The sequence below is a fragment of the Periplaneta americana genome, chromosome 2 (genome assembly GCF_040183065.1).
Source record: "Periplaneta americana isolate PAMFEO1 chromosome 2, P.americana_PAMFEO1_priV1, whole genome shotgun sequence".
NCBI lineage: Eukaryota > Metazoa > Arthropoda > Insecta > Blattodea > Blattidae > Periplaneta > Periplaneta americana.
In genome coordinates, this window is record NC_091118.1 from 8752356 (window position 1) to 8775456 (window position 23101).

Below are 23101 nucleotides of genomic sequence, written 5' to 3' on the forward strand. Positions count from 1 at the left end.
AAAAAGAACAGAATTACGTCATAGGCAACCTTTTGTTATTCCCATTCCTAGAACTGTTTTCTTCAAGAACTCTCCATTGTTTGTTATGTGTAATACTTACAACTCTCTGTCTTTAAACTGTGATTCTCAATTGGATTTCAGTTTAACAATTGAAAAATTTCATACAATATTAAAAAGCATTGTATTTCCTTAGATATTTAAATTATGAAGAAGTGTATTATAATGTTTTTACTCAAGTTTTTAAATAATTTTGCATCATTATATTGACATGCCACCGGCGTGGCTCAGTCGGTTAAGGCGCTTGCCTACCGGTCTGAAGTTGCGTTCGGTCGCGGGTTCGATCCCCGCTTGGGCTGATTACCTGGTTGGGTTTTTTCCGAGGTTTTCCCCAACCGTAATGTGAATGCAAGGTAATCTATGGCGAATCCTCCGCCTCATCTCGCCAAATATCATCTGGCTATCACCAATCCCATCGACGCTAAATAACCTAGTAGTTGATACAGCGTCGTTAAATAACCAACTAAAAAATATATATATTGACATTTGGCACTATATTAATAATATATTCTAGCATCTATTACCATTATGCATTTTCTTTCTTTCGTTTGTGTTGTTTGTTTTGTTGTTTTTTTTTTCTCTCTTATTATGTATTTTGTGTATACATCTGTGTAAGCCACCTATAATTGGAAGCCTGCTTCTGTTGGTGGTGGATTTAAAATAAAATAAATAAAATAAAATAAATTATATATACAGATTACCAGGATAACAGGAAACGTGGAGATTATTTAAAGGAAAGGAAAACACTTGTTACTAGATTTACAATGACATAAATGCATAATTTTATTACTTGTGAAATCTTATAATTTTATTATTTACTGTACAAATTTACACATAAACCGTATTCATTAACAGTTTTTAATGTTTCGTATTTATGGCTTATAATTTAATAAACACAATGTCCTATTTCAAAACCAAAATTTAATGAACTGTATTTCTAACCGAAAAATACATGACAAGTGATATAATGTAACAAAAATGCACATATATTTCCACAATATTGGAAAAGTATATAACCCTCTCATTTAACATAGCTATCAATCGTTGTATACATGACATTCGCAGTATTGAAGATGATTTATCAATTCTTGTTGGACTTATAGTCAATTTATAGGAGTGATTTCTCTTCATTGCTTCACTGTAGTCACATACTGTATCAGAACAGTCCATACTTGCTCCTTGGTTAATTTTGAAGTATCATACAGACCAGTTTTGCTGTCTTTTTCTATACCCAGTGCAGCTATTACATTCAGCAGAGGAACTCTCTGGTCGTTCACAATGAGGTACGTCCGTGCCGCTTTGTCAGGATCTTCTATTAACTTCAGGAACTCTTCGTACAAGGCTTGTTGCTGTTGGGCCAAATCACTCGTGACTCTTACACTACTTGTACGGGCACCACTTGTAATGTACAAGTTTATCACTTTAATCAGCTGTTGCACTGTGATTCCAGCAAAGTTGTACCTTCCAGTTGAACTATCTTTCTTAAGATTTAACGCGTTGATAATGACTAAAAGAGGTATCCTTGTGCCGTTAACAATCAAAACCTGACTTTCAACATCATCGGACTGCTGCAAAATACTTATGAAATCATTATAAATGACTTCATCTTCTTCATTTGGTTGCATTTCTGTAGTTGAAGATTCTTCGCTTTTTACATACATCTGTAACGCTGACCAGAATTCGTCAACAGTCAAATTATCTGTGATATATTTTCCAGAAGAATCCTTCTGCAGGTTGAGTATTGAAATTAATTTGTTCACATATATTTTATATCCGTTATATATGAACGTTTCAGTGTCTATATTGTGTGAAGTTCGTAATATTTGCAAGAAGAAGTTCAGAGTCACTTGCTTCACGTTTGCAGGACTGACATCACTCTGGAATACAATCAGCAGCTGTATTATCCGCCAAAGGTCTTCAACTGTGGCTTTCTGGATGTCAATTCCCTGCAGTTTCAGTATTTCGACAAGATAATGCAAGCTAATATTGCGACCGTTGAAGATGATCTCTCCGGCAGCTTTGGAACCTTGCTGCTTCAAGAAGGCCAACACACTTTTCAACACTGAAGTAGTTTTGCTATCAAGACCGTCCGTATTGGCACTTGGGTTGTACAAATTATTAATATATACCAAAATAATATCAGAAAGTACCTTTCCTGACAATTCGGAAGTGGTTATGTTCACAAGTTTGAGAAGGTCAAGGATATAGAGTAGAGGAATCTCTTGACCATCGAACACAACTGATGTATCATCGCCCACATTGTTTATTTTCAAGTAGTATAGGATGTACTGAATTGCTTCAAACTGCTCTTTAGTCAATCCTTTAGGAACAGGTTCTTCATCAGGGGAAGGTGTCACTTGAGCTCTCTCGATATACAGCAAAATAACTTTGTAAAATTCTTCAAATGTTACATCTTGTAGCATAATGTTCTGTAAACTCAATGCAGTTAATATAAATTGCTTTGGAATTTTTAAGCCCTTAAAAACAACATCATCCGTAGAATTTATTCCTTCTTCCTTCAAAGTAGTTAGGTCGCTCTTAAGTGAAACCACCTCCTCCTCTGAAATATCTGTAGTTGTGGTTAACGTAGTTGAAAACGCTTTTTCAGTAGTGGATTGTTTTAGTGTCAAGTAAATTTCTAACAAAGCTTTCCATATTTCGTTCTCTGGGACTTTACTGATGTCATAAATTCCAGTGTCCGGGTTCTTAACTACAGCTAACTTATATAGAATAAGGATAATTGGAATCGAATAGCCTTTATATACAACTGTGTCATTTTGTACGTCATCACTGTTCTGGATTATGTTTACAACGCTGTCGACAGCTTCTCGATCTTCTGGAGTGAGTTCAGTGGTACTTCCCACAGTAGTAGTGCTAATATTTACAATTTCATCATAAAGTTTCAGTATCGCTGCTGTCCACTCATCCTCCGTTAAGTTCGAAGTGTCATATTCACCTGTAGAAGGATCCTTTTGTAGACCCAATTCTTCAACTAAACCAGATATTGGTATCTTAACATCATTATACATAATGTTTCCGTATTCAACATAGTCTGGATTATTTATAATAACTTTGAATTTTTCAAACGTGAGTCCTTCAGGTGTAGTGGGCATTTCAGTAGTGGATTGTTTCAGTGTCAAGAAAATTTCAAACAAAGCTTTCCATATTTCGTCTTCCTTGATTTTACTGATGTCATATCTTCCAGTGTCCGGGTCCTTAACTACGCCTAACTTATATAGAATAAGGATAATTGGAATCGAATAGCCTTTATATACAACTGTGTCATTTTGTACGTCATCACTGTTCTGGATTATGTTTACAACGCTGTCGACAGCTTCCCGGTCTTCTTGAGTGAGTTCAGTGGGACTTCCTACAGTAGTAGTGCTCATATTTACAATTTCATCATAAAGTTTCAGTATCGCTGCTGTCCACTCATCCTCCGTTAAGTTCGAAGTGTCATATTCACCTGTAGAAGGATCCTTTTGTAGACCCAATTCTTCAACTAAACCCGATATTGGTATCTTAACATCATTATACATAATGTTTCCGTATTCAACATAGTCTGGATTATTTATAATAACTTTGAATTTTTCAAACGTGAGTCCTTCAGGTGTAGTGGGCATTTCAGTAGTGGATTGTTTCAGTGTCAAGAAAATTTCAAACAAAGCTTTCCATATTTCGTCTTCCTTGATTTTACTGATGTCATATCTTCCAGTGTCCGGGTTCTTAACTACACCTAACTTATATAGAATAAGGATAATTGGAATCGGATAGCCTTTATATATAACTGTGTCATTTTGTACGTCATCACTGTTCTGGATTATGTTTACAACGCTGTCGACAGCTTCCCGATCTTCTGGAGTGAGTTCAGTGGGACTTCCTACAGTAGTAGTGCTCATATTTACAATTTCATCATAAAGTTTCAGTATCGCTGCTGTCCACTCATCCTCCGTTAAGTTCGAAGTGTCATATTCACCTGTAGAAGGATCCTTTTGTAGACCCAATTCTTCAACTAAACCCGATATTGGTATCTTAACATCATTATACATAATGTTTCCGTATTCAACATAGTCTGGATTATTAATAATAACTTTGAATTTTTCAAACGTGAGTCCTTCAGGTGTAGTGGGCATTTCAGTAGTTGATTGTTTTAGTGTCAAGAAAATTTCAAACAAAGCTTTCCATATTTCGTCTTCCTTGATTTTACTGATGTCATATCTTCCAGTGTCCGGGTCCTTAACTACACCTAACTTATATAGAATAAGGATAATTGGAATCGAATAGCCTTTATATACAACTGTGTCATTTTGTACGTCATCACTGTTCTGGATTATGTTTACAACGCTGTCGACAGCTTCCCGATCTTCTGGAGTGAGTTCAGTGGTACTTCCCACAGTAGTAGTGCTCATATTTACAATTTCATCATAAAGTTTCAGTATCGCTGCTGTCCACTCATCCTCCGTTAAGTTCGAAGTGTCATATTCACCTGTAGAAGGATCCTTTTGTAGACCCAATTCTTCAACTAAACCCGATATTGGTATCTTAACATCATTATACATAATGTTTCCGTATTCAACATAGTCTGGATTATTTATAATAACTTTGAATTTTTCAAACGTGAGTCCTTCAGGTGTAGTGGGCATTTCAGCAGTGGATTGTTTCAGTGTCAAGAAAATTTCAAACAAAGCTTTCCATATTTCGTCTTCCTTGATTTTACTGATGTCATATCTTCCAGTGTCCGGGTCCTTAACTACACCTAACTTATATAGAATAAGGATAATTGGAATCGGATAGCCTTTATATACAACTGTGTCATTTTGTACGTCATCACTGTTCTGGATTATGTTTACAACGCTGTCGACAGCTTCTCGATCTTCTGGAGTGAGTTCAGTGGTACTTCCCACAGTAGTAGTGCTAATATTTACAATTTCATCATAAAGTTTCAGTATCGCTGCTGTCCACTCATCCTCCGTTAAGTTCGAAGTGTCATATTCACCTGTAGAAGGATCCTTTTGTAGACCCAATTCTTCAACTAAACCCGATATTGGTATCTTAACATCATTATACATAATGTTTCCGTATTCAACATAGTCTGGATTATTTATAATAATTTTGAATTTTTCAAATGTAAGTCCTTCAGACGTTGTGGGCATTTCAGTACTGGATTTTTCAATTTCGGAATACACTGCGAATATGGCGTTCCATATTTCTTCGTCTGTGATGTTGGTGATGTCATATCTTCCAGTGTTGGTATTCTTAATTAGTTTTAAGTACAATATGATAGATTTGATTGAAACTGGGTATCCTTTATATTCAACAGTGTCATCTTCTACATCATCACTGTTCTCTATTATATTCACAACACTGTCGACAGCTTCCTGATCCTCTTCAGTGAGTTCTGTGGCGATTCTTTCAGTAGTCGAAGTTGTACTTATAATTCCCTCATAAAGTTCGTTTATCGCTGCCAACCACTCTTCCTCAGTTAAGTCTGAAGTGTCGTATTTTCCTGTAGAAGGATCCTTTTTTAGCCCCAAGAGAGTAATTAATTTCAATATTGCTATCTTAACGTTATCGTACTGTAAATATCCGTTCTCGACGTAATCTGGATTATTTATATCATCTTTGAATTCGTCGAAAGTGAGTACTCGGATGTCTTCAGATGTTGAGGGTCCTTCAGTACTGGATTCTTTTATTTCGGAATACACAGCGAATATGGCGTTCCATATTTCGTCGTCTGGTATGTTGCTGATGTCATATCTTCCAGTGTCCGGATTCTTACCTACACCTAAATATTCTAGAATAAGGATAATTTGAATCGGGTATCCTTTATATTCAACAGTGTCATCTTCTACATCATCACTGTTCTCTATTATATTCACAACACTGTCGACAGCTTCCTGATCCTCTTCAGTGAGTTCTGTGGCGATTCTTTCAGTAGTCGAAGTTGTACTTATAATTCCCTCATAAAGTTCGTTTATCGCTGCCAACCACTCTTCCTCAGTTAAGTCTGAAGTGTCGTATTTTCCTGTAGAAGGATCCTTTTTTAGCCCCAAGAGAGTAATTAATTTCAATATTGCTATCTTAACGTTATCGTACTGTAAATATCCGTTCTCGACGTAATCTGGATTATTTATATCATCTTTGAATTCGTCGAAAGTGAGTACTCGGATGTCTTCAGATGTTGAGGGTCCTTCAGTACTGGATTCTTTTATTTCGGAATACACAGCGAATATGGCGTTCCATATTTCGTCGTCTGGTATGTTGCTGATGTCATATCTTCCAGTGTCCGGATTCTTACCTACACCTAAATATTCTAGAATAAGGATAATTTGAATCGGGTATCCTTTATATTCAACAGTGTCATCTTCTACATTATCACTGTTCTGTACTATATTCACAACACTGTCGACAGCTTCCTGATCCTCTTCAGTGAGTTCTGTGGCGATTCTTTCAGTAGTCGAAGTTGTACTTATAATTCCCTCATAAAGTTCGTTTATCGCTGCCAACCACTCTTCCTCAGTTAAGTCTGAAGTGTCGTATTTTCCTGTAGAAGGATCCTTTTTTAGCCCCAAGAGAGTAATTAATTTCAATATTGCTATCTTAACGTTATCGTACTGTAAATATCCGTTCTCGACGTAATCTGGATTATTTATATCATCTTTGAATTCGTCGAAAGTGAGTACTCGGATGTCTTCAGATGTTGAGGGTCCTTCAGTACTGGATTCTTTTATTTCGGAATACACAGCGAATATGGCGTTCCATATTTCGTCGTCTGGTATGTTGCTGATGTCATATCTTCCAGTGTCCGGATTCTTACCTACACCTAAATATTCTAGAATAAGGATAATTTGAATCGGGTATCCTTTATATTCAACAGTGTCATCTTCTACATCATCACTGTTCTCTATTATATTCACAACACTGTCGACAGCTTCCTGATCCTCTTCAGTGAGTTCTGTGGCGATTCTTTCAGTAGTCGAAGTTGTACTTATAATTCCCTCATAAAGTTCGTTTATCGCTGCCAACCACTCTTCCTCAGTTAAGTCTGAAGTGTCGTATTTTCCTGTAGAAGGATCCTTTTTTAGCCCCAAGAGAGTAATTAATTTCAATATTGCTATCTTAACGTTATCGTACTGTAAATATCCGTTCTCGACGTAATCTGGATTATTTATATCATCTTTGAATTCGTCGAAAGTGAGTACTCGGATGTCTTCAGATGTTGAGGGTCCTTCAGTACTGGATTCTTTTATTTCGGAATACACAGCGAATATGGCGTTCCATATTTCGTCGTCTGGTATGTTGCTGATGTCATATCTTCCAGTGTCCGGATTCTTACCTACACCTAAATATTCTAGAATAAGGATAATTTGAATCGGGTATCCTTTATATTCAACAGTGTCATCTTCTACATCATCACTGTTCTCTATTATATTCACAACACTGTCGACAGCTTCCTGATCCTCTTCAGTGAGTTCTGTGGCGATTCTTTCAGTAGTCGAAGTTGTACTTATAATTCCCTCATAAAGTTCGTTTATCGCTGCCAACCACTCTTCCTCAGTTAAGTCTGAAGTGTCGTATTTTCCTGTAGAAGGATCCTTTTTTAGCCCCAAGAGAGTAATTAATTTCAATATTGCTATCTTAACGTTATCGTACTGTAAATATCCGTTCTCGACGTAATCTGGATTATTTATATCATCTTTGAATTCGTCGAAAGTGAGTACTCGGATGTCTTCAGATGTTGAGGGTCCTTCAGTACTGGATTCTTTTATTTCGGAATACACAGCGAATATGGCGTTCCATATTTCGTCGTCTGGTATGTTGCTGATGTCATATCTTCCAGTGTCCGGATTCTTACCTACACCTAAATATTCTAGAATAAGGATAATTTGAATCGGGTATCCTTTATATTCAACAGTGTCATCTTCTACATTATCACTGTTCTGTACTATATTCACAACACTGTCGACAGCTTCCTGATCCTCTTCAGTGAGTTCTGTGGCGATTCTTTCAGTAGTCGAAGTTGTACTTATAATTCCCTCATAAAGTTCGTTTATCGCTGCCAACCACTCTTCCTCAGTTAAGTCTGAAGTGTCGTATTTTCCTGTAGAAGGATCCTTTTTTAGCCCCAAGAGAGTAATTAATTTCAATATTGCTATCTTAACGTTATCGTACTGTAAATATCCGTTCTCGACGTAATCTGGATTATTTATATCATCTTTGAATTCGTCGAAAGTGAGTACTCGGATGTCTTCAGATGTTGAGAGTCCTTCAGTACTGGATTCTTTTATTTCGGAATACACAGCGAATATGGCGTTCCATATTTCGTCGTCTGGTATGTTGCTGATGTCATATCTTCCAGTGTCCGGATTCTTACCTACACCTAAATATTCTAGAATAAGGATAATTTGAATCGGGTATCCTTTATATTCAACAGTGTCATCTTCTACATCATCACTGTTCTCTATTATATTCACAACACTGTCGACAGCTTCCTGATCCTCTTCAGTGAGTTCTGTGGCGATTCTTTCAGTAGTCGAAGTTGTACTTATAATTCCCTCATAAAGTTCGTTTATCGCTGCCAACCACTCTTCCTCAGTTAAGTCTGAAGTGTCGTATTTTCCTGTAGAAGGATCCTTTTTTAGCCCCAAGAGAGTAATTAATTTCAATATTGCTATCTTAACGTTATCGTACTGTAAATATCCGTTCTCGACGTAATCTGGATTATTTATATCATCTTTGAATTCGTCGAAAGTGAGTACTCGGATGTCTTCAGATGTTGAGAGTCCTTCAGTACTGGATTCTTTTATTTCGGAATACACAGCGAATATGGCGTTCCTTATTTCTTTGGCTGTGAATTTCTTGATGTCATATCTTCCAGTGTCCGGGTCCTTACTTGCACCTAACTTATTTAGAATAAGGGTAATTCGAATCGAGTAGTCTTTATATTCAACAGTGTCATCTTCTACATTATCACTGTTCTCTACTATATTCACAACACTGTCGACAGCTTCCTGATCCTCTTCAGTGAGGTCTGTGGTGGTTCCTTCAGTAGTCGAAGTTGTACTTACAATTTCCTCATAAAGTTCGTTTATCGCTGCCAACCACTCTTCCTCCGTTAAGTCTGAAGTGTCGTATTCCCCTGTAGAAGTATCTTTTTTTAGTCCCAACCTTTCAATTATAAGCAATATTGCTATCTTAACGTTTTCCAACAATAAATATCCGTTTTCGACGTAATCTGGATTGTTTATATAATCTTTGAATTCGTCAAAAGTAAGTTCTTCTATATTTTGAGATGTTGGGGGTCCTTGAGAACTGGATTTTTCCATTTCGGAATACACTGTAAATATGGCATTCCATATTTCGTCGTCTGTGACGTTGCTGATGTCATATCTTCCAGTTTCAGGATCTTGTGGAAGATTTAATAGTGCAATGATCTTAATGACTGGAATTGTCACACCTCCGTATTGTATGGTTTCGCTTGGAACGTCATCACTGTTTTGTAAAATCCATTGAAATTCTTCCACTGTTTCCTGTTGGTCACGTGGCAAATCTGTGGTTCCCGGCGTTGTAGGTTCGTTTTCGGCGTCACTGACCTCTGTCTCAATTGTGGAGAGGACATCATCCCACGACTTACTGCTGTCACCATTGGGTTGTATTTTATCATATATTTGCGTATATATCAATTGCCATGGTATATTTGGCCTCTTGGAGAATTCTATTGTGTAACTGTTCGTCAACAAGTCTATTATAGATTCTTGAGTCTGTTGCTGAGAAGTGTCGTCTCCTCGTGATTGTATAATTTGTAATATAAAAGTTAATGTGTTCGTCTCGGGGAAGACAAAGTCGTTAATGTACGCAACTATGTCTTTTTCATCTTCAGTGTATTCATCTGGATTTTTGTTGTATTCGTTGTCAATAAATGATTTTATGACTTGTATAGAGACAATCTTACCATTGCCAAGTTCTAAATAATCTCCTTGGTGACTCTTTGTGAAAATCCTCCATATCAACTTCGGCGACAAATCCTTTTGAGTTTTTGCTTGTTGTACGAGATACAGAAGGTAAGGCCAGAATGCTTCACTATCGACGTTATCAAAGTTTTCTATACTTGTGAACCCGTACGGCTCAATAACAGTCATTACATAATCCAGAACGTCTAGTTGATCTTCGTCGTAATCATCATCATCTTTGCCTTGCAGTTGTCTGAAGATCTTGAGAACGTAGTTCCAAGTTACTTCTTTGCCAGTTTGAAGCTGTACCTTATCGTTTCCTTTCTTATACAGTAACAAGATGTTGTACACTATCTGCCACGTGACAGCACGATCCTTTTCGTCAAGTTCTTCTTGTTGTATGGACAACCACAAGTCTTCCCAAGTGATTTGATCTCCGCTGTGTGTTTCGCCTTCAGCCAGTTTGATAGGGTATTCTGATTCCTTCTGTTTGTATACTTCAAAAATGTATTGCCAGATCGCTACGTATACAGCACTCAGATCTTCTAAGTCGTCACCTTCAAGGGAATCTAGTGCAGCACTAAGAATGACGCCCCATTCAACTGTATCGCCGTTGTTGAGAGTAACTGGTTTGCCTGCTCCAGAGGACTCTTTCAAGATCTCGATCAAGATCTTCCTATTCAGAGTTTGAGTCGTTTGCTGCTGGTCAGAGCCACCTGCGAAGTTTAGGTACATGTACAGATCTTCCCATGACACGCTCTTGCCGTTGTAAGGTTCCCCGTGCACAATCTGGAATGTGAATCCCTCTTCGCTCAGACTTTCCCAAATGTACTCCCAGATGGCAACTTCTGTTTTGCTTAACTGATCAGGAGTTCTTGCGTCTTTCTTCGGTCTCAGAACATTTCGGATGTCTTTCCAACTAACGCTACTTCCATCATTCAGTTTTATATCATTATTTCCAATAAGGAGAGGTTTGAGATAACTCCATAAGTACTGCCAAGTTACTCGTTGGCCCCTTATTCTTCTTCCTCCCTTGTTTCCTCTACTGTGTCTCCCATGTCCTCTGCCACGTCTACCATGATCCTTCTTTCGTCCTTTCCCACGTTTATCATGATCTCCTTTTCTTCCTTTTCCTCCTTTTTTGCCCTTTTTATCATCATCGTCATCATCATCTCTTCCTCGTCCTTTTCCTCCTTTTTTGCCTTTTTTATCATCATCGTCATCATCATCGCTTCCTCGTCCTTTTCCTCCTTTTTTGCCTTTTTTGTCATCATCATCGTCATCATCATCTCTTCCTCCACCTTTTCCTCCTTTTTTGCCCTTCTTATCATCATCGTCATCATCTCTTCCTCGTCCTTTTCCTCCTTTTTTGCCCTTCTTATCATCATCATCGTCATCGTCATCATCATGGTCGTCATCATCGCCATGTCTTCCCCCTCCTCTTCCACGTCCTCTATCGTGTTTATCGTCATCATCATCATCATCATGGTCGCCGCCATGGCCGTTATTTTTTCCATTTTTCCCAGATCCCTTTCCATTGTTTTCATCGTCTCGAGGCATACCTCCAACTTCGCAAACAACGAAAATGGCGATCAGCAAAAGTGCGAGTCCAACCTGAAATAAATAAGTAGATAAATAAACAAATGCATCTTAAGTAATAAAGAGGAGACACTCTTCAGTTTTAAGGATTAGTATGCCATCTGGCGGCGATACGCACTATGTCCCACTCCCAAACCAGCATTATTTAGTTCATCGACAAATGTTTGTATTTACGTTAGTAGGGTTGGCCGAAGCTTTCCATTTGGAATACCGGTAATAACTGGGAATTAAACAGAGTATTGCAGATATACGTTAGAATTTATAAAACAGTTATATTTCCGATTGTTCTGTATGGTTGTGAAACTTGGACTCTCACTTTGAGATAAGAACAGATGTTAAGGATGTTTGAAAATATGTGGGGCTAAGAGGGATGAAGTTACAGGATAATGGAGAAAGTTACACAACACAGAACTGCACGCATTGTATTCTTCACCTGACATAATTAGAAACATTAAATCCAGACGTTTGAGATGGGCAGGGCATGTAGCACGTATGGGCGAATCCAGAAATGCATATAGAGTGTTAGTTGGGAGGCCGGAGGGAAAAAAAAACCTTTAGGGAGGCCGAGACGTAGATGGGAAGATAATATTAAAATTGATTTGAGGGAAGTGGAATATGTATGTATGTATGTATGTATGTATGTATGTATGTATGTATGTATGTATGTATGTATGTATGTATTTATTCACACTGCAATGGGTATATACCCGGTGGCAGTGGTAACTAATTGCACTCAATAATGACAATAATAAAGTTGTTAATTAAAAATACACTTAATAATAATAATACCAATAATTAATACAAATAATTAATGCTAACAATAATTTATAATAATAATAATAATAATAATAATAATAATAATAATAATAATAATAATAATAATAATAATAATAATAATAATAATATGATGGTATGGACCGGATTAATCTTGCTCAGGATAGGGACCAATCGCGGGCTTATGTGAGTGCGGCAATGAACCTCCGGGTTATTTAAAAGCTATTTGTAAGTTACAGAAATACAATGGATTTTAACACAAAATTATGTTATTAAATCAGACACACAGTATTTAATTCTATAACTTTTGTACTTTTCAACGTGATTGATGTGGTAGAAGTATGAAGTCCTATAGATTTTTATTTATTTACTTAATCGCAGAGGATCTTACCACATAGCATAGCTATACAAATACAAACGTATTGCAAATTACATGAAAGACCAATAGAGTATCAGCAGGATCAAAACAGAACAATTATAACACAAACACAAGAGAAATAAAAGAACAAAATAAGAAGTGACTGTATTAGTAGTAGTACAGTATATTATTTTTTTAGTCGGTTATTTAAGGATGTTGTATCAACTACGAGGTTATTTAGCGTCGATGAGATTGTTGATAGAGAGATGGTATTTGGCGAGATGAGGCCGAGGATTCGCCATAGATTACCTGGCATTCACCTTACGGTTGGGGAAAACGTCGGAAAAAATCCAACCAGGTAATCAGCCCAAGCGGGGATCGAACCCGGGCCCGAGCGCAAGTTCAGACCGGCAGGCAAGCGCCTTTACCGACTGAGCCACGTCGTATATTAGTAGTAACGAAAAGTAATAATAATAATAATAATAATAATAATAATAATAATAATAATAATGAAATACATTAAATGACAAGACTAGAAATGACAATACGGCCTGTAGAATAGTTACTATACTGTTCTCCAACCAGGAGATAAACCGTGAAAGGAATGTGCTTACTATTGCATCATCTATTGGAGCGAAGTAGATAGATAATATTAGAGTTATAACGTCAGTTTAAAAATCATGCGCTCTCCTGCATATGCTATTTCCTGTATGGAGGGATTAAAAGACCAGGAGATTAACCGTGATCTAATTTTGTAACTAGGGTAGTATAAAAATGTGTTGTGGTTTGTGCTTTGAGAGATAGCCAACAGAGATACGAGTACCCACGTGTGTGACCTTATGACATCTTATGACATCAACATTCATTCACAGCATCACCCCGCTCCGTCTCATTCCCTGGAGACTTTCTCGTGGTTGGAGTGCAGTACAGTTAGGGTATGATGTAGGCCTGAGTTGTGCGTCTAGACTTTTAGCAAGGAATCTCATGAAGAAGAATGCGATTTTTAAATTTACAATTGATTTTCGATACTGTTTAACAGTCTCTGACATGGTCAGGGAGAAGATTCCAGAGCCATTAATTTATTGAAAAAAGAAAACAAGAAACAGTTTAAATGTAATATGTACATTTTAAATTATTTCGTCTGAGTTACGACGGCTGGCCGGCGTCAAGAGCATGGGCGATGCGGAATGCCCCACGCTGCTGGACATCGAGATCTGCAGCGAGCAGGACGACCCCAGGCAGCGCCCCAACTTCGGCGTCAAGTGCAAGATCTTCGAACTGGACGCTTGCCAAGGCATCGGAAAGGTGTGTCTGGTGTACCTTCACAAGAGCGAGTGCGAATCCGATCTAAAACGAGAGGACCCCAAGATCTGGCTGCTGAACAGAAGTTTCGAGTGGCACTACCTGGCTGCAGACTTCACGCAGTACTTCCGCATGATGCTGGTACACCAGGGTCTCCCCCAGTGGCAGTTCAAATTCACGCCCATGGACCATTATTATGAAATTAGTTTACAATGTCCACCTTATGAATTTTTTTTTCATATAATGCAAATTAATTTGAATATTAATTTTTCCTACATTTTTATCGTTAGCTTCTTTGTTAATATTTAAATTTTATAAAATTCCTGTGTTAAGTTACGCACTAAGCAATAATGAATGTTCCCTTAAAGTTTGGAGTAATTCTGAAGAATTACCAACAATATAAACAAAATAACTATATATACTATACAGCCGCCACTCAGTAAAATATAGAAATCAAAATCTAATTTAAGTTATTATCTACATCTACTTTTTGTAAAGTTAAATGTCAATACAAATATTAGGTAGGCCATGGCGTTTCTATGGCAACGAAATAATTATTTTCACAACATTTGAACAAAAGACGCTGCAGTATGGTGGTACTGTTTCAAATAATGAAAATGTGGAGATGATTCTTATCTATGCCGAGCGCTAGCCTTATAAAATACTTTCATGAGATTTCATTAAAAAGCTTCATCATGATAAAGAATTACCGACAATCAGAACATAAGCTTGTGATGATAATGTAGTAGCAGTGTTGCTAAGAACCCACAGATATTCTGCATGAATTAGGTACATCCAAATGCTCAGTATATTGAATTTTGAAATAGCATAAATTGCATTCAGTACTGGTTTTTATAGATGAAGATTATGACACATTTGTGAATTTCGCTTATTAAGTAATGCTTAATGTGGTTCCTATATAAAGTTTTATGGACAGGTGAAGCAATATTTCATAATGTACGATGTAGGGTATTTATGCTATGAACTGTTGAATTAGTTACAAAGTTTGCAAGATTACATGGTTGTATAGTACTCCTATGTGAACGACAGGGGCGATTTCTCAGGGCATGCTATGCTTGCTGCGCAAGCCCAATATTTTCGTAGAATGTGTATTTCTCAAAATGGGATTACGTACATTAAAATTTATTTTGATTTTTGGAATACTGTATAGGCGTAATACCATCCGCAGGTTGCACACCGCAAGTATCGCAACGCTTGCTCGTTTCTCGGAGCTACAGGAAAGACGTAGAAATAGCGAGAATATGATGCGCGCGCAAGTGCCTTCCTCCTTAGTCCGTCCTAGGCGCACATGCTTCTGTTATGTGTTGTTTGAAGCTCTGGTCCGAGAGCTACACCAACGACTATTTAACGTTACACAGAGCAGTATTGACAGCGGGAATGTGCTGTGATTTGCGAGTGCAATGTAATTGTGTTAGCTGCTGCATGTATTATTAATTCTTAAACATTAATTTGAAGTATTGCAATGACTTCGGAATTGTGTGTTATTGAAACCCCATTATTAAATCCATTTTCCCGAAGGACTATTCAAGAGAAGACAGACATTATAGAGAATATGTGCGCTCGTTCAGAGCAGCTCAATACAACAATGTGCATTGGTTGGCAGGGTCGAAAAAACTAAATAAACTGTTTTGTTGGCCATATTTGTTATATCATATCGAACTTCTACATCTGATAAGCGAATATGATCCATGACTCATAATGATTTCATAATTAGAAAATAAATTATTTATGTGGGTCTGATTATTTTTATTAATTACTAGCTGTACCCGTGCGCTCCGCTGCACCCGTTAGAAATAAATATAAAGTAATTACATCATTAAAATAGAACATCTGGTACAGGGAACATTCATGTTTGATAGAAGGATAAATCGTTTAATATGTCACTTAATTTAAATTAATGCTATCATTTAGTGCAATGATAATTCCTTTAACATATTTCTTGTTATTACATGCAAATAATTAAAATATGATCATTTGGTTCAGAGAACATCCGTTTTTGGTGCAATTTGGTCCCGTCAAAATTTTGCTTGGAATGAAGCGTATCGGAAATCATTATAAAGAAACTTTTGTTATGTAACATTTTTCACAAAAATCAATAATAAGCGAGATATTTTGGTTTATTTAATTCAGGCCCCCTTATAACCCCCCTTTTAAATGAAGTATTTTGAATGCCATATAGCCTAAAATCTAACTTACAACGAACTTATATTCCAATTTTCATATAAATCGGTTCAGCCATTACCGCGTGAAAAGGTAACAAACATACAGACAGACAGACAGACATACAAACAAAAATTTCAAAAAAGCGATTTTCGGTTTCGAGATGGTTAATTATACATATTAGGACAAATTATTTTTGGAAAAGCGAAAATTACGAGATAAATTTCGGCTATAGATTTATTATTAGTACAGATGAATTATTATATCCTCCCAACTTCTCCTATGAATAAAAGAGGAAGCCTAACTTTCGTCATTAGCATTCGCCCCTGGTGAACAACATACGCTACAATGTATAGATGGCATTTAAAAAATAAGGTTGATCAAATTATTTAAGAAAATATTAGCATGAAACTTGTGAAAAAGACAAAAGAATGAATTGACATGTTTAGAGATTTAACTTACGTTATAAATATCTTTATTAACAATAAGTTATGTGAAAACAAGAATTACATAAAAATTCAAGTATTTAAATAATTTATTATGTACTCGTAAATACTGCACGGTTGAATAAAATAAGTGTATTAGACAATATTAATGTTTATAGAATTTCAGGCTTTAACTTAGCAACCATAAAATGATGTTCTCTTGTTTTACAAATTGTCAAGGCCTGCTAATTTCTAAACGAGGCCCACTGATTAAGTTATTTCTTCATTGCTTTTATACGTAGGTTTCTATGGCAATGTTCAATCCCTACGTCATATAAAAAGAAAACTAAACGGTAGGCCTATATGTATTGCCGTTCTCATTTGTAGTCTTTTGTTTTGTACGGTATACAAATTGCTGTACTGACTCTCTAGGAATGGATATGTAGGCTAAGTTACCCTATATTTGAATTCACTTCTCGAAACTTCGCATAATTGGGTGAACAGCTTAATTTGGCCAAATTGTACTAATCCATTGCACACGGATTAATAGGAACTGGCTGTATCTTAACCTGAAACGTTTATGCGGCAGACATTTGAGAAATCTGGTCGCCATTTTTGTTAATGTGGTGACGTCATAAATTACTGTAGGCTTTGAAATTATGATCTGTTTAATACAATGTACTCTCGATGCAGCCACCCGTGGTAAAACATAAAGTTGAAAGAAATTAACGTGGAATCATAATGCATTCATTGTTATTCCTACACAAATACGGGTGATTAATAAATTAGAGGATTATAAAGGCAGAAATGATTAATTTAACACATTCTAAATCTAAAACACTTAACTGTGGCATTAATTTAAAAATGGATCCAATTCTCTGTTATGTCATTACTATTCATTACAATTTCAAACAACTCATTGGCGTCATATTGATGTGTGAATCGTTTCGACTATCAATTGCATTGTTGTCTGCAGACTAGGCCTCCTGGAATGAGGAAGCGATTATAAAGTAGTTAACGAGAAGGCTCTGACTTGTTAAATTTAAATGCGGGGAGTATGAAGACAGAAATGAAAAGAAATATCAAACTTCTATTTGAAATTCCAAACATCCTTACAATCCCAACCAAATTCACAATAACAATCACGAACAGCTTTAAAGTTTCAGGCAATTAAAGTCATTCAATCAATCCCCTGTCAATTTTTTGTGTTAATATTTAATTCGATTATATGCAAATTGACGGTATACTCTTTACAATGAAGAAGTAATATATTCATATGTTCGTAGTTCTATAACACGATGGAAACCCTTTTCCCTGGAAAACGTCCCAAATTATAGCTATCACTTTTAAAGCCGCTCTCTTGCATGGACTATGTTGCCTAGGCAACAGCAAACAGAAGAATGCAGCAGTCTAAGTAAAAGAGTTGAAAGTGTCACGAAGAAATTTTCAGATGTCATAAAACACGAAATTTACAGCGATGTTATTCACACAGCATTTCAGGTTTCGTCTTTAATATGAGATAAAAATAAAACTTCTATTAACAGCACCGTCTACCGTCCGATGCGTCACTGATATCCCGGACGAACAACCATGACACCTGATAAAAAAGGAACGGGACTATAAATGACGCGATATTTGTAATGTTTAACATATCTGGTTTCTTTCTATCAAGAAAGGTATACCAACAGTAAATTTAAATGTTATGTGTAACCGATGGTGAAGTACGTAATAATAATAGTAGTAAAAATAATAATAATAATAATAATAATAATAATAATAATAACAATAATAACAATAATAATAACGTAAAATATTAATTTTGTTATTAATAGGTCTGCTGTTATAAAACACGACATAGGTTCGATTCTTTGACCGCTGATACTATGACGTTCGATATAGATTCAGGTGAAGTTCGCAGCCCTAATGATCCTACAATAGGTAAGTCTTTCCGTTCCCGTATGGTTATTAATTTAGATCACTTATGCGACACGTCGTATATTATTTTCAACATTATATAACAAAGTCATTTTTTAAAATTATAATTCTTTTATATACCCACGTTTCTAATAGTTAAAAAAAAAAAAAACTTACACAAATACCGATACTGAATTTAAAAATACAAATCTGTGTATGATAGAAAAAATAAATACTTCTTAACACCAGAAATAATATAATATAATATCTTATAGCCGTAATTCTAGTTTCAATTTGATTATTTTTAGCTGGGTATGGTCGATTAGATTGGTGATAGCGAGATAGTCTTTGGTAAAATAAGGCTGACGATTCACCATAGATTACCTGACATCCGACATACGGTTGTTGAAAACCTCGGAAAAATATTGTTCTTATATTATTTTTAATATTATTTTCATTATTGTAATTATTGATATATTATTATTATTATTAATATTATTATTACTATTATCATTATTTTCATTATTATTATTACTATTACCATGCATACTACAATAATTAATCTCTAACATAAAAAATTACGAAATATTTAAGTACATAACACAAATTAATATTTAATATTATAGGACAGTAACTACATCATGACTAATCTTGAAGATATAATGTATTACGAAAAAGATAAGTAGGCAAAAATGTATTCCTTTATTATTTAAAAAAAACAATATTGCATTGATTTTGTTCATATTCAGTATTTAAGAGTCAATTCATCAGGGAATGATGTACATGAAATATAATAATTTTAGTACTAGTCTGTCTGTGTACAGCGATTTCTACTAAACTATTGGACGGATTTTGTTGATATTCAGTATCTACGAGTCAATTTATCATGGAATGATGTACATGAAATATAATAATTTTAGTACTAGTCTGTCTGTGTACAGCGATTTCTACTAAACTATTGGACGGATTTTGTTCATATTCAGTATCTACGAGTCAATTTATCAGGGAGTGATATACATGAAATATAATAATTTTAGTACTAGTCTGTCTGTGTACAGCGGTTTCTACTAAACTATTGGACGGATTTTGTTCATATTCAGTATCTACGAGTCAATTTATCAGGGAGTGATATACATGAAATATAATAATTTTAGTACTAGTCTGTCTGTGTACAGCGGTTTCTACTAAACTATTGGACGGATTTTGTTCATATTCAGTATCTACGAGTCAATTTATCAGGGAGTGATATACATGAAATATAATAATTTTAGTACTAGTCTGTCTGTGTACAGCGATTTCTACTAAACTATTGGACGGATTTTGTTCATATTCAGTATCTACGAGTCAATTTATCAGGGAATGATGTACATGAAATATAATAATTTTAGTACCAGTCTGTCTGTGTACAGCGATTTCTACTAAACTATTGGACGGATTTTGTTCATATTCAGTATCTACGAGTCAATTTATCAGGGAGTGATATACATGAAATATAATAATTTTAGTACTAGTCTGTCTGTGTACAGCGATTTCTACTAAACTATTGGACGGATTTTGTTCATATTCAGTATCTACGAGTCAATTTATCAGGGAGTGATATACATGAAATATAATAATTTTAGTACTAGTCTGTCTGTGTACAGCGATTTCTACTAAACTATTGGACGGATTTTGTTCATATTCAGTATCTACGAGTCAATTTATCAGGGAGTGATATACATGAAATATAATAATTTTAGTACTAGTCTGTCTGTGTACAGCGATTTCTACTAAACTATTGGACGGATTTTGTTCATATTCAGTATCTACGAGTCAATTTATCAGGGAATGATGTACATGAAATATAATAATTTTAGTAGTCTGTCTGTGTACAGCGTTTTCTACTAAACTATTGGACGGATTTTGTTCATATTCAGTATCTACTAGTCAATTTATCAGGGAATGATGTACATGAAATATAATAATTTTAGTACTAGTCTGTCTGTGTACAGCGATTTCTACTAAACTATTGGACGGATTTTGTTCATATTCAGTATCTACGAGTCAATTTATCAGGGAATGATGTACATGAAATATAATAATTTTAGTACTAGTCTGTGTGTGTACAGCGATTTCTACTAAACTATTGGACGGATTTTGTTCATATTCAGTATCTACGAGTCAATTTATCAGGGAGTGATATACATGAAATATAATAATTTTAGTACTAGTCTGTCTGTGTACAGCGATTTCTACTAAACTATTGGACGGATTTTGTTCATATTCAGTATCTACGAGTCAATTTATCAGGGAGTGATGTACATGAAATATAATAATTTTAGTACTAGTCTGTCTGTGTACAGCGGTTTCTACTAAACTATTGGACGGATTTTGTTCATATTCAGTATCTACGAGTCAATTTATCAGGGAATGATGTACATGAAATATAATAATTTTAGTAGTCTGTCTGTGTACAGCGTTTTCTACTAAACTATTGGACGGATTTTGTTCATATTCAGTATCTACTAGTCAATTTATCAGGGAATGATGTACATGAAATATAATAATTTTAGTACTAGTCTGTCTGTGTACAGCGATTTCTACTAAACTATTGGACGGATTTTGTTCATATTCAGTATCTACGAGTCAATTTATCAGAGAATGATGTACATGAAATATAATAATTTTAGTACTAGTCTGTCTGTGTACAGCGATTTCTACTAAACTATTGGACGGATTTTGTTCATATTCAGTATCTACGAGTCAATTTATCAGGGAATGATGTACATGAAATATAATAATTTTAGTACTAGTCTGTCTGTGTACAGCGATTTCTACTGAACTATTGGACATATTTTATTCATATTCAGTATCTACGAGTCAATTTATCAGGGAATGATGTACATGAAATATAATAATTTTAGTACTAGTCTGTCTGTGTACAGCGATTTCTACTAAACTATTGGACGGATTTTGTTCATATTCAGTATCTACGAGTCAATTTATCAGGGAATGATGTACATGAAATATAATAATTTTAGTACTAGTCTGTCTGTGTACAGCGATTTCTACTAAACTATTGGACGGATTTTGTTCATATTCAGTATCTACGAGTCAATTTATCAGGGAATGATGTACATGAAATATAATAATTTTAGTAGTCTGTCTGTGTACAGCGTTTTCTACTAAACTATTGGACGGATTTTGTTCATATTTAGTATCTACGAGTCAATTTATCAGGGAATGATGTACATGAAATATAATAATTTTAGTACTAGTCTGTCTGTGTACAGCGATTTCTACTAAACTATTGGACGGATTTTGTTCATATTCAGTATCTACGAGTCAATTTATCAGGGAATGATGTACATGAAATATAATAATTTTAGTACTAGTCTGTCTGTGTACAGCGATTTCTACTAAACTATTGGACGGATTTTGTTCATATTCAGTATCTACGAGTCAATTTATCAGGGAATGATGTACATGAAATATAATAATTTTAGTACTAGTCTGTCTGTGTACAGCGATTTCTACTAAACTATTGGACGGATTTTGTTCATATTTAGTATCTTCAAGTCAGGTTACCAGGGAATATTGTTAAATATATTTCTAACGTGAGTAGTTGATGCATATGTTACGCTTAAGTAGATATATAAAGCAAGATATTAAGATACATATGATTTATATTTTAGCATTGACATCAATTTTGTTTGGCAATTTTCTTAAGAAAAAGACTAATATTGGAAAATACTGCTTCCAGCAACTCATGAAGGGAATTATTATGAAATCAGTAAAGCTTATAACAATAACGTATAGGCTATGTTTTATATGTTACAATGACGTTTGATATAAATACTTTGTTTTTATTTTGGAGTCTATCTGAACACGAAACGAAACTCTATTGAGGGAGAGTCATTTGTGTGTGTAGGACCGAGTCGGAAAATAAATGTAAAGGATTGAATTCCCGACGCAAAGTAACTCAAAACTTTCTCTAACTTAAGCAGTAAATTAAACTCAACACATAATTCTCCATTTCGTTAGCAAACCAACGCACTGGTGCAGATACTTACAGGTAGTCGTAGGGACCCCATGTTGGTGGATTGCAGACAACTTGTATGGGTATTCTTTGAGGATTGAAAGTGTTCTGATGGTCGATGAGGCCAATGCTTATATTTCCATGACAACGCCAACTCAACACCCCCGCAGCTTAGCCCATTGGAGGAACTTTCAGCTGATGGGAGTAGTATCACTAGTTGGGTGATATGTTCGACAACATTTCTTTTTTGACGTGAAGGTCGGTTGATTTCTGGTGTCAGGTTCCAGAATTTATTCTAAAAAAACATCCGCTCGTGTGAATCCGAGGAGAAAGATAAAGTTTCCGGTCAGGTCTGTCACATTTCTTTCACAACTGCAAGCTCGGACCACGTACCAGTTAAAATGCTAACGTCACGGCCAAACATTTCACCGACATAGCGTTATCAATGTTTTCTACGTAAAAGGGTGAGAAACGAAAAAATACAGTGTGTGCATATGAAGTGCGTACGGACTTCATGTAAAAT

At 35.5% G+C, this 23101-nt stretch overlaps 1 protein-coding gene across 1 annotated transcript; it reads right to left on the bottom strand.

Moving 5' to 3' along the window:
* Window positions 1–838: 838 nt before the first annotated feature.
* Window positions 839–22764, bottom strand: LOC138712637 (uncharacterized). The gene is made up of 2 exons (XM_069844608.1): window positions 22613–22764; window positions 839–11621 (listed from the first exon to the last, which is right to left on the bottom strand). The coding sequence occupies exons 1-2, from the start codon at window positions 22631–22633 to the stop codon at window positions 1185–1187; spliced, it is 10458 nt and encodes a 3485-aa protein (XP_069700709.1). The 5' UTR covers window positions 22634–22764; the 3' UTR covers window positions 839–1184.
* Window positions 22765–23101: the final 337 nt, after the last annotated feature.

Bases quoted from the DNA above. Each gene is read 5' to 3' on its own strand.
- LOC138712637 (XM_069844608.1), bottom strand. From the start codon at position 22,633: ATGGGGTCCCTACGACTACCT. The intron at 11,622-22,612 runs GTAAGTATCTGC...TATTTATTTCAG, and splicing joins TGGGGTCCCTACGACTACCT to GTTGGACTCGCACTTTTGCT.